Below are 12,484 nucleotides of genomic sequence, written 5' to 3'. Positions count from 1 at the left end.
CATCATTACATCACTACTGACAATAGATGATGTCACAGCTTATCCCCTCCTCCTCCCTGTACAATGACCTCTATATAGATAACACTGACCTATCATTACATCACTACTGACAATAGATCAATAGATGATGTCACAGCTTATCTCCTCCCCCTCCCTGTACAATGACCTCTATATAGATAACACTGACCCATCATTACATCACTACTGACAATAGATGATGTCACAGCTTATCTCCTCCTCCTCACAGTACAATGACCTCTATATAGATAACACTGACCCATCATTTCATCACTAATGACAATATATGATGTCACAGTTCATCCCCTCCCTTTTATGCACAGAGCATGCCTAGAAAACACCCCCTTTGACCAAAATAAGTATACATGTGCTGTCTATAACTATTAGACTAATGAAAAGAATAGGCATAGAGCCATAGAGGTTGTTCTTAATCACAGACATATGATTAGACATTAATACAGAAACACTGTAAAACAGATTAGAAGAAAAAATATTTATTTGAATATTTGGTTTAAAAATTTAATAAATTGGTGACACAATCCCTTCGAGAAAACCATTTGAAGGTATAAATGTGTAGTGCTTAACACACATAACATTACATGTGTAGTAAAGCCTAAACCCTAAAACATAAATGTCTAGTAAACCCTTACTCCTAATTCCCCAGCCCCGGCATGTGTGGGGGTAGTGTCCATATTGTCTTAGACACACCGGCCTGTAATGCACCCAAGTGATTTTTTTTCTGTCACCATTGAAAAACAGGTTCTGTGGCAATCCTCATTTGTGAATCTATTACAGAGATTAATAGATTATTTCTTCTTTTTCAACTAATTCTCAGTTGGGAAATTTAACCATATGGTAAGGAGAGAATTAGAATTTCATCACATTAGAGCAAAATGTAATGAAAGGAGTCCAACACCTGGGGCCAACTCTGAAAGACACAATTAAAAGCTTTTTAATGTAACCAGAGAAAGCAAAAAAAAAATCCTTGCCTTCAGTGATTCTGCCACATAATAATGATTTACTGACGTGTTGGGAAATATTGTTTTTACAGATGTCACAAGAACAAGAACCTGTCACTAAGTACTATGTGGGTGCACACAGTTAATGAAATCAACCCAGATAAGCTTCCTATTTCACACAAGCAGATGTATGCATTCAGATAACAGCAGGCAAATAGAATTTTTCTAAATACATTGATACTTTGTAATCAAAGGTAAAGAAAAAAAACTGAAATAAAAACTACTTATTGTTTATGGCCCAGAAGTGCATTAATGGATTAATACATGTTCACTGCAAGTCAATGCATAAAATGTATTGCAGATATATACCGGTAGATGAATAATCTATCGTATAGAATTAGTAATGGGGTGGCTACACTTCATGTTGGCCAGTAATTACAGAGTCATATTGCTTGAAAGGCTGATAAAAGACCAGTTCTGCTTATTATCCTGCAATGTAGATCCAGAAGAAGGCAAGAAGTAGAATCCAAATTTATTACTTGATTGTTTCTAAAATGACTGTTGTGTCTTATGATGTGTCTACTCTTAGGGGGTCATTTATCTTTGGTTTTCTTCCTGTTTTTTCTGTCTATTTTGAGACATTTTTTGGCGCATTGCAATTTTTGCTGCTTTTTTAGGACATTTTGAAATGTACGTCGGACATTTATTTTCGTCAGTAAGACACATTTATCTTGTATTCCAGATGTGTTAAATGTTGTAAATGACAGTTATCATTTCAAATTGTCTAAAATGTGGGACATTTTCTGGCGCAAAAAACTCCAGACTAAACCATACTTAAAGAAAACTTAGAAAATGGAAAGAAGTGACTTGCGACATTTGTGCAACATTTTTGTGACATTTGTAACAAATGTCTCAAAAAGAGATCTTAAAAAATTCCCCAATTTAACACAAGTAAAAAGTGAGATTGATAAATTACCAAAGTATCAGACGGAAAAAAACAGGCAAAACACAAGCCAAAACAAACTTACCCCCATAGTGTCATTTATCATTATTGGCGCAAGGTGTTGTTTTGCGTGTCCGATGTCAGCTGTGTTTTTTCCTGTGATCTTATATTGTGGTGCACGGCCTTAATGAAGTACAAACTAGTGTTAGAAATGTCAAAACACATTCAAGTAGGAGTTAAGACGTTGGTAGACCCTCTTTTTCTTGGTCTTGTTATGTACAAAAATTTTTGCCAAAAAGTGTTGGGGCTAGAAGTGCAGGAATACTGTTGGGATGGAAGACCTACACCCAAATTGAGCGACAAAAAATTATCGTGTGTGTCGGAAAGGAAGCTAAATTGTTTTGCCGACAATTAATAAATGTGGCGCACATGGCGCAAGCAACAACATAAACACTAGGCCGGAAAAAACTGGTGCAATGACCCCTGAATGAATGTCTTCATTCGGGAAGATGAATAATTATGAAGGAGTCAGTATGAATTTTTTATAAAGTTCTATTGCTGTTTTTCCGGTTGGGATGGAAGTGTCAGGGGTTCTTTTACAGCCAATCAGTGGCCTCACTGGCCTTGCTGATGTCACTTGTTCTATGTCACTCATACCTAATACAAGATTAGGTGCAGGCTTTGACATATATTTGGTACATAAATCACTGCCATTGGCTTCAGTTGGGGACTAGAGTCAACTATAGCCAATTTTGACACTAGAAACCTGATGTGAAAGGTGATAAGTCTATTCAATTATCCGCATCCCCCACACCCCCTTTTTTTGAGGTATAAATAAAGTAGAAAATATGCAAACCAGTGTTTTAAGCCTGTTACTATGCCAAATTATCTTTGATAAATAACCCCCACTGCCTCCACTTTCACTATCATCTATGAAAGTGACTTTGCATGGGAATCTAAATAAATGAAGCGATCAACACTGGACTAGATCATTCCAGTCTTAATAAATCTTCTTCGTCAATGATTATTGCTACCACTACAATGTGGAAAAAATACATCAGTTAACCAAGAACACTGATTTGGTGGAATTCACATTTTTGAGGAATAACTCGCATACAAGAAATTTCATCATCTCTGACCTGCAAGTTTTCAGTCTGATTTTCATATGCATATGTACAGTGTAGGTAGGTGCATGCTGATCTGCCTGTGTATTGTCTGTATATGTGTCTGCATGTGTAAATATAATATATTTACATATATCCATCTGCATGTGTACAGTGTTAGTATCCGCATGCTTATTTAGCCAAGTATGTGCCTATATATATATCTTTGTGTGAATATGAATACTTTATCTGCATGTGTACTGTATTAGTAGCTACATAGTCCAGGTTCTTTCTAATTACAAAGTATATATCTCCTTCTCAGAAAATTTCTACCTAAAGTCAAACTACTGGCGCCAGCTCTTCTGAGAACAAGTTTAAGTTCTGATACAATATTGCAGATTCCCTCATAAAATTGTCCAAGCCTCTCCCTCCACATAAAGTACAGTCAGAAAGTGCTATGGCGGATTATTTGCAAACTTCACTGCTTTCAAGTCACCTCATTCTCTGCTTTATATAACCCTGGACAAGAGCCTCCATATCTCATCATAAAAAGAGGGAGAAGTAGTTTGTGTGATAGACTCCAGAGGAGCTGAGATGAAGATATACACCACATAAAGTAGACAGAGAGGGAGAAGCCTCTATATAACTTGTGCTGAGGACCCTGACACTTCTTCCATTTCCCTTGGAGGAAATGTCTAGTGCAGTTTTGTAATTTGCAGAAGGAGCATCCTCCTCCTTACATCTAAGTGGGGCTTTTACTGTGCTCATTGATGAGTGAAAGTCGCCACACATGTCAGGCTAAAGGCAGTTGTTGGGTTCCTAACAGGACACAGCGTCTTGCAAACATATGCGTTGAGCTGTGTATACAGATGGCGCAGAGAATAATGGAGCAGGTGCCTTCTATAAAGCTCTAGATGCTGCTGCCTTCAGTGCAGGCGCACAGGACGGAGGGCCAGCTAGCTCCTGAGATTGTTTGTTACCGTTTTAATCCTATTAATTAAAACGTTAACCGGATTGGATAGAAAGCTGGGTCCCAACAGGCGAGTCTTCTCCATAATAACCTACTCAGAGATAATGATGTAAAGACTCCCCCGTCTGAGGCTGCTGCTGATGCTTGATGGCTCCAGAAATCTCTTGAAGGTGAATCCAAGCAAGATAAACGGCACAGGAGCTTGTTTCATGTCAGAATGCCTGAACAGATGACACCCGACCGGAGCTGAGGACCGGATTGTATGCATACCCCTCCCCACTTATGTTTTACCACAGGGAATGTAATCTACAAGATGCTTTCATTCACTCAGATATAGCTCCAGGTACCCAATCTATCCCACAAACCATCACAGAAATCCAGAACTCAGATATAGCTCCAGTTACCCAATCTATCCCACAAACCATCACAGAAATCCAGAACTCAGAAACCTTCCCGTATCTAGTGTATAGACATGTAATACTGTATCCTCTACTAGAGGGCCCACATCCTCTCACCATAGGACCAGCAACAGACGGGACATGTTTCCAGCAGGATAGCCTCTGTGATCCGGCACAGTGAGTTGCGGCATAGTGCGTTGAATTGACCAAATTCCACCCATCTTTAAACCTAATTTTATACCCACACCATATGGATTTACATTACAATACATTTTGACTTCTGCAATGCAAAAAGTAAAACTCCCCCCAAAATTGCTGACTTTGCAGCAGAAAATGTTCCTGAAGATATTCCTTAGCATTTTTAGTACTTGTATTTTTACTGCTACTCCGCTTTGCAACTTAGATTTTGTTTCGTATCTAAATAAATGTCCATGACTATAAGGGGAACACTACACTAAGGGCTCTCGGACAGAGTCATATATCTACTACCTGTAAATCAATAAGCTAGATTTGATATTCCTGTACATTGACTAGAAATTAGAAATATTTGAATTAGGTCCTTCCTAACATGGGACGGGAAAAAATTCAGGATATAAAATTGATACATAAATCTCTTTGCAGTGTAAAGACTAAGATATTTTGGACCAATAATTAAGATGTCTTTGTTTTTCAGGATTACGTAGTGGGTGGTATCAAGGGATCGATCTTGGTTATACAGCACCTTGCATATCGGACGGTCCAACCACTTGAGGGGTAAATTATTTCTCTTTATGCTTTTCTTTGTATATTCACTTTATCTACACAGTTTATTTATCTACAAACTTATTATCTGCTTCCATCTACAGTCTAAACTTGCCTAGGCTATTACCTCTTAATCTGTGTGGATTATAATTTGGGTTGTAGGTGAGGTTGGTGAGAATTTTTGTCTCTGGTGGCCTTCTCGTGCATTGGGTTTAGGTTTCTGGATTGGTGGCATTAAACCTTTCTGGTCCCTAGTTCCAGGCAGTACGGGTAGCTGTGTGTGGACCTCTGCCCGCTCTGTGCCACACTTCTCTGGGTGCTGCTCCACACTTAGTTTTCAATTGAGTGGTGGCAAATCTGTGGCAACCCTGGTAGGACTTCATTGCTATGGAAGGGTCTTCTTCTCTCTCCTCACTCTATGTAGTCTCCTGTTCTTGGGGTTACCTAGGCCATTAGATCAGGTGATTCTGGTGGACTCTGCTGAAGTCCTCAGTGTCTGAAGTGGTCCTTGTGAAACTCCTCTAAGAAGTTCAATATAATCCACCAGCTAAACACAGCGTGTACATTTCCCTTCTTGCTTGGATGTGTACTTTGCTTTTTCTTATTCTGAACTTATTATTTATATGACCCATGTAACAACACTTTTGCTTTTTCCTTCTTTGTAATTGAAACATTTACACAGAGATCAGCATTGTCTCCTCACTAATTACCGTACTAGACTGAGATTCTCATTCAGTGTTCTTAGGGTGCTGTTCATACTTGCACTTTCGTGCAGCACTAGATGATCTGTGATTCTCTCAGCTCATGGACTTAAATACGGCTGCTTAATACACACAGCATCATTGTAGAGACGCTGTGAAATTCTTTGGAGAAGTCAATCAGTTCCTTTCCCACTCCCCCAGACCAACTACAATGCCTCCTAGGTCTTCTCTCCACACCCTTTGTTGTCCTTTCCAATCAGATGGAAGCGGGGCGGGTTTGCTGCCCCCTGTTCACATATATAACACAGTGCCATAGTAGCATGGTGCTCACCACAGCCGCACACATGTGGATCGTATTGCAGCTGCAAGGTACGTCAATGGTTAACAACTCCTCTATATCTTATTGTTCCAACTTTATTTGGGAGCTGCATGCGGGTGTCCGGGTGTCATCCTTTGCTGCGTACTTCTTTCCCACAGAATTTTTAACTCTTTAGTGTATGAGTCTCTGTTTAGATGCTGTAGAGAAGCTGTTATGCTCTTAGTAAGTGTGATTTAGAATTAGAATCTAATTTATTGTTGGATTTTATTGTTTTGCTCTTTTGTAGACAGACTTTTTAGTGAGATCTTGCTGCTTGATTCTTCTCTGCAGGACTGTCACACTTCTGTATGGAGGCTCTAGTTACTGCTGTGAACCCTGTAGTAAGGGAGTTCCAGGTAGATATATGGATTCATAGGTTCCTTAGTAAATTATGTTTACAAAGGATTTGTCGCATGTTCTTGTAAATTGATGTCTTTTTGTTGCTTTCTTACCTTATAATTACATCGTCCAAGCCAATTTTATTAGTATACTTATAGGGCCCCTCCACCTATTTGTCTAGCATCGTTTAGGGCACCCCAAGTGGAGTGCAGCTACTTTTTTCAATGCTTATATGTACCTACGCAGGCGGAGAAGTGATACTTGGCATTATACAGTATTGTGTATATATAAGATTATTTTCTGTCAATGTTACCAGCTTTTCTTTTTGTCATAAAACTTTACCATTGTATTTTGATCATTTTGTTTTTAATTTTGTTTTATAGCTTGAGGAAGGGCGTTGGCGTGAAACATTGCAAATTGCTAAAAACAGAGGAATTCTTATGGCGGTGGTTTCTTTGCGTGGATCATGATATGAAATAATTCTTCGCCTCATATTGGAGTGCCGATTATTTTTTCGTGAGTTGATTGTCTAAACCCCTACAGAAGTTCCTTGGAGTAGGGACATGGAGAGGGCGCTGAACCTGGCAGAACAAGACTTGTTCCACAAGAGTCTCGGTGCTAAGAGGATGGAGTCTGCTTTCCGCTCACCCCCGGGTCTAGACCTGTCTCAGCAAGGAGACCGGTCACCACTGCACAGCTATGATCTACCCGACCCGGCAGACATCCTGCGCCACCATCAGACCACTGCACTCCCATCAGGGGCAACTGGAGACCCTCTGGCACTTGCAGCAGCTAGTATGTGCGCCAAGTACGGTGGAGATGGTACAGGCAGGGGGTTATGCTCTGTGGCAGAGAGCAGCGGAGGAGAGGATCAGAGCCCTGATGATGACAGTGATGGGCGCTGTGAGCTGGTGATCAGGCCGGGAGATCATAGATCTTCTCAACCTGGAATGAAGTCAGACGCCCCAGGTGTACCTGGCACAGGAAAGAAGTCTAAAGAACAGAAGGCCCTGAGGCTGAACATCAATGCCCGAGAGAGAAGACGCATGCACGATCTGAACGATGCCCTGGACGAGCTGCGAGCTGTCATCCCTTATGCCCATAGCCCCTCGGTCAGAAAGCTCTCCAAGATAGCCACCCTGCTACTGGCCAAGAACTACATCCTCATGCAAGCCCAGGCACTGGAAGAGATGAGAAGACTAGTGGCTTATCTCAACCAAGGCCAGGCCATCTCTGCTGCCTCCATACCCAATTCTGCTGCCGCAGCTGCAGCTGCTGTTGCCCTGCATCCTGCACTTGGAGCCTATGAGCAAGCGGCTGCTACGGCTGCGTACCCCTTCAGCACTGTGGCCAGCTCCTGCCCGGACAAATGTGCCCTATTCAACAGCGTGTCCTCCAGTCTGTGCAAACAGTGTACTGACAAGCCTTAACAGCAAGAAAAGCCTAACCACATAGTAGCTGAGCTGATACCATCAGGTGCCCGGGACTTGGTACCACCTAGACCAGGGACAACTCCACAAGGTGACATAGTAGTCACTGGGAAGAACTTTCTGAGGCTTCTCCATTGTGATCTCCCCTGCCAGTCCTGTTACATTGGTTCTTCTTATGATATTTGATTTTGTTTTATTTCACCACTGATGGACAAGTAACCAGATCTCAGAAGTTTCAATGGCATCAAATCCACTTCTTGTTCAGGTACTTGTGGCCAGTGACATCAGTCTGTGTGGAATGATTACATCATCATGTCCCAAAAAAAATAAATCGCTGCTCATTTTGACGAACTTGTGCTAATAATCTTGCTATTATTAGAGATCCTATTCACTTAAGACTAAACTAAACGAAACAAGGCACTTGTATTACACGATTCTGAGCCAGGAAAACACTTGAAATATAGACTTATTTAATTACAAAGACTTCTTAACATTGCAAGAATAGAAACCATTTGTATTTTTTATTGTGTCTGAACTTTGTAGGACGTTGCTCCAGATTTGGTTGAGGATGTCATTGGCTTGCAAGAAATAATAGTAATACCTGTTGGGAGTGAAAGTTTTAGGTTTTTTACACAATTCTGTGCACCTTGTTGTTCCATATGGAATGTTGTGTGAGGAAAGTGGTTCCTTCATGTGTTACATTTCAGTATTTATTAATCTTGTGTTGCAGGTGACATGACTTTTCCTTTATTTATTTTTGATTTTTTTTTAATTTCCATTTTGATTAATTTATTTATATACTTTGTGCCAAGTGTTTCAAAGCTTAATAGACAAGAACGTACATGGAAATCTCAATGTCTCTGAGCTCAATGAAATAAAAGGTCATTTTTTTGATTTCAAGTTGCTACATAATTGTATGAAAACTGAGCTTTAATAAATGGCCTCAGTCCAAAAATGCAAGAGGATGTGTATTCTTCATTAACTTAATCACAAGTCAATGCATGGATGACATAGGGGACCGGTTATTACTTGCTGCTGAATTTAGTTTTACTGGTTTATGTAGGAGGTTCCTACAGTTTGTATTGGTACTGAAGTCGATCGATACATTCAGGTTAATCATTTCATTATTGGTATTTAGTGACTGAGATGGAGACATTGTCCTGCTGACAGAGCTGAGTATGTCATGATAGAATGAATGATCATAGGGCAAGGATGTGTAAAATAATGCTGCCCATTAAATAGGTCAATCAGATTATCAAGGCCATATATTATCATTATGTCTGCGCATCTGTGTCCCAGCCACCTTCCAGATTGGCAGAAATTCACTGCTGTCCGCGCAAATATTTTAATTCACTAATGAAAAGTGGTCTAAAAATGTTAAGTTAAATAAATTTTTATTATTTAATACAGATATTTAATATTTATTTATTTTTTATGTATTTCATGTATTTTTTTTTTTTTTGTTTTCGATTTATGTTGCTTTTCGCTCTTTCTTTTTTTTTTTTAGTTTGGATCCAGCATTGCAATAAATTTTCTACATGGTATTTTATATAATAAATATGTTTATCACATGTTCTGACGAATTATTGTAGCGTTTGCTATTTTTTTAATATTTGATAGGATGCGTCTGTGGTGAGAATTTTGGAACAAATGAAATAGTGTAAATGAGTTTATGATGTTAAATGATGCAACTTCATTTTTTTTTTTTGCCAAAAATGAGATACAGAGCTAAACTAAATTTCATTTCTTTTGATATCTTAATGAATTCAATAAATTACAATTCAGGTATAGACACATTTTGTTATGGGGTATTGCAAAGATAACAAACACAATTTAAAGTGACACCTAATAACGAACACATCCCTTCTGTATCACGTTTTGGGTTATAAATGAAAGAGCTGCCTTGCAGAAGATTACTGACTTCTTGATATCCTTGCTCGTAATAAATAATAAATCTTATAGCGCCAACATATTTCACAGCGCAGTACAGATCATGGGTGACATTTACAGACAAAATAAGACATTACAGCGGAGTAATAACATGGTCAGATAAGGCAAAAGGAGTGAAGGCCCTGATCACAAGAGCTTACAATCTATGAAGCGGAGATTATCTATAGCAAAGTTGTAAGTGTGTAGTGCAGGGCATGGACCAGGGTTGGGAATGACTGCACACAGGGTGGCATGAGCTGCCCTCAGGCCAGTAAGGAGCCGTCTCTCAGCATTACCACACAAAGCCTGGGTGCCTCTAATTATGATTATTAAAACAATTTCCATGACGATGTCTAATATTATGTTAATTTGAAAACAACTGTGTATGAAAACTGTCGCCTATAATACCTACATTCATTTAATGAAACACATCGTTAAGGCAATTAGCGCTCGTGGATGTGATTAAGGCGCATAATTATGACTCTGTTCTGTGCGGTAATTGGCTGTCTTTAATCAAGGAGTAAAGTGATCAGCAGCACGGCCATTAGTTTGTATTGTTCTGTCTCTGCTGTCCATCACTCTCATTAGGAACTAACCAGTGCTCAGGCTTTTTTTTTTAATCATTTTTTTTATTTGCTGTCAGATTTAATACCCTGGATTTATTTATTTTTTTCAACCAACAAATTTATTTTTCTAATATCCGACAAATCTATCTCTACTACATGGAAACTTTGTTTTGTTCTTTACTTTATAATTCTTTGTGCCTTCTATAGACAATTGAAATGAATCCTTATTCTTGTCCTATATATTGCCCCATGACCCCCCTGCCCCTCCTCCTTCTTTCTTTACCCTGCGTGTGATTGCCCCAGCACGAGTGACATTGACTCTCTTAATAGAATGGCTTTCCAAAGATATAATCATGTGTTAAATTGAATCCTTCGTTTAACTGTTAATGGTGTGCTCTGGGCACATTGGCGTATTAGATGCTATGGTAACTAATTATCACTAGGGGATGGGGATGATATACTTTGCAGACTTTGACAAATAATTATGAGTTCTGAAGAGCCTGTTAGCAGTGGTGGATCGCCTGCATTCAGAGGGGGAATACATGAATAGGTAAGTAGTAGCTGCGGGGAGATACATTAAAGTGACCATGTGCAGGAGTCGAGTATGTGTATACTTACCATGTGCGCAAGACTCGTATATAACTAGTATCTATCTACATATAATTTATACATCTATCTATCTACAGTATCTATCTAGCTTTCTATCTTTTATCTGTCTCAATCCATCTACCTTTCTCATATTTATCTATATATGTCTATCTATATGTATATCCTCAAATTATCTATACATCTTTACCGACCACATATATGTTCTCTTATATTTTATTTCTTCCTTTATACATCACCTAATTTTTTTAGCATCTACAAATATTGTCTATCTATTTATATATCTCCAGTATCTATCTATTATTTATCTGCCTCAAATATAACTAATATCTATCTATCAATCGTATATATATATATATATATTATTTATCTATCTCAATCCATCTATCTCATGTATATATATATAGCTTCAAATTATCTAGCTATTTCTGTTTACCATCCACATATATTTTCTTTCTTTCTTTCCTTCTTTCCTTCCTTCTTTCCTTCTTTCCTTCTTTTTTCCTTCTTCATAGATCACATATCTGGGTCAGATTAAATGCAAAAGAAATTATAGGAATCGTGGAAATTGTAATTCTTTTTAAAGTCATGACCCTAAAGTACAAGTCAAAAATTGTAATAGTTATTTGTTTTTGCAACAAATGTATATTGTATCCCATTTGTCATATAAATGAAGCACTATATAAATAGTTCATATTTAGTTATTTCCTTTGCAATGAATATACAACATCCTATTTAGTGATATAAATAAATCACTATCCATGAAAATATATATATATATGTGTGTGTGTGAATATATATATTTATATTTATATATATATATATATACATATATATATATATGATTCATATTTAGCTATTTTTAATGCAATAAATGTATATTGTATCACATTTAGTAATATCAAGTTATATATATATATATATATATATATATATATATATATATATATATTTTTATATTCATATTCATAAGGATGGCATGTCTCTACCCTTTTACCCTTTGCCTGGTATTAGGTGCCAGCATTATGGTTGCAGGTGATGACTATTCCCTGCTGTGTTGGGCAGACTGTGGCATTTCTAGGGTCCAGTATATAACTTGCCCAAAAGCCACAGACCAAGCACAATAAACTACTTGAGAGAAGCAAACACAATAGTTTTACCATGCAAGAAAAGTTGTAGGTACAGCACTCAAGTATAAAAGTAATATTTGGGCTGAATGACCCCAAAGTTTTCGGTCATTAAAGCTGTGTACATCTCCTCAGACTTGGTCTCCTGTGACTAAATTGTTGGAGTCAGTAATAAAAACGAATGGCCATTTCTAAGATTGCTCTTCTAGATATAATTTACTCCATGTGAGCAATCTTCAAGCAGGAGGGAAGGGGTTAAGCCCCAGCTTGGTGATAGCTACTTACCCTTGTCCTTC

General features: G+C 38.2%; 1 protein-coding gene across 2 annotated transcripts; it reads left to right on the top strand.

Moving 5' to 3' along the window:
• Nucleotides 1-5,064: 5,064 nt before the first annotated feature.
• On the top strand, nt 5,065-9,499 carry BHLHE22 (basic helix-loop-helix family member e22). Of its 2 annotated transcripts, none has more exons than XM_072151825.1 (2): nt 5,065-5,144; nt 6,914-9,499. In XM_072151825.1, the coding sequence occupies exon 2, from the start codon at nt 7,094-7,096 to the stop codon at nt 7,958-7,960; it is 867 nt and encodes a 288-aa protein (XP_072007926.1). In that variant the 5' UTR covers nt 5,065-5,144; nt 6,914-7,093; the 3' UTR covers nt 7,961-9,499. The 2 variants fall into 2 exon arrangements, with proteins under 2 accessions (XP_072007926.1, XP_072007925.1); XM_072151824.1 differs by lacking the exon at nt 5,065-5,144 and adding an exon at nt 6,136-6,202.
• Nucleotides 9,500-12,484: the final 2,985 nt, after the last annotated feature.

The sequence above is a fragment of the Engystomops pustulosus genome, chromosome 5, assembly GCF_040894005.1.
Source record: "Engystomops pustulosus chromosome 5, aEngPut4.maternal, whole genome shotgun sequence".
NCBI classification, from domain to species: domain Eukaryota; kingdom Metazoa; phylum Chordata; class Amphibia; order Anura; family Leptodactylidae; genus Engystomops; species Engystomops pustulosus.
The sequence above is the reverse complement of the archived record's forward strand: the minus strand, read 5'-3'. Positions and strand labels throughout refer to the sequence as shown.

Coding starts and splice junctions, on each gene's coding strand:
- BHLHE22 (XM_072151825.1), top strand. CDS start 7,094: ATGGAGAGGGCGCTGAACCTGGCAGAACAAGACTTGTTCCACAAGAGT.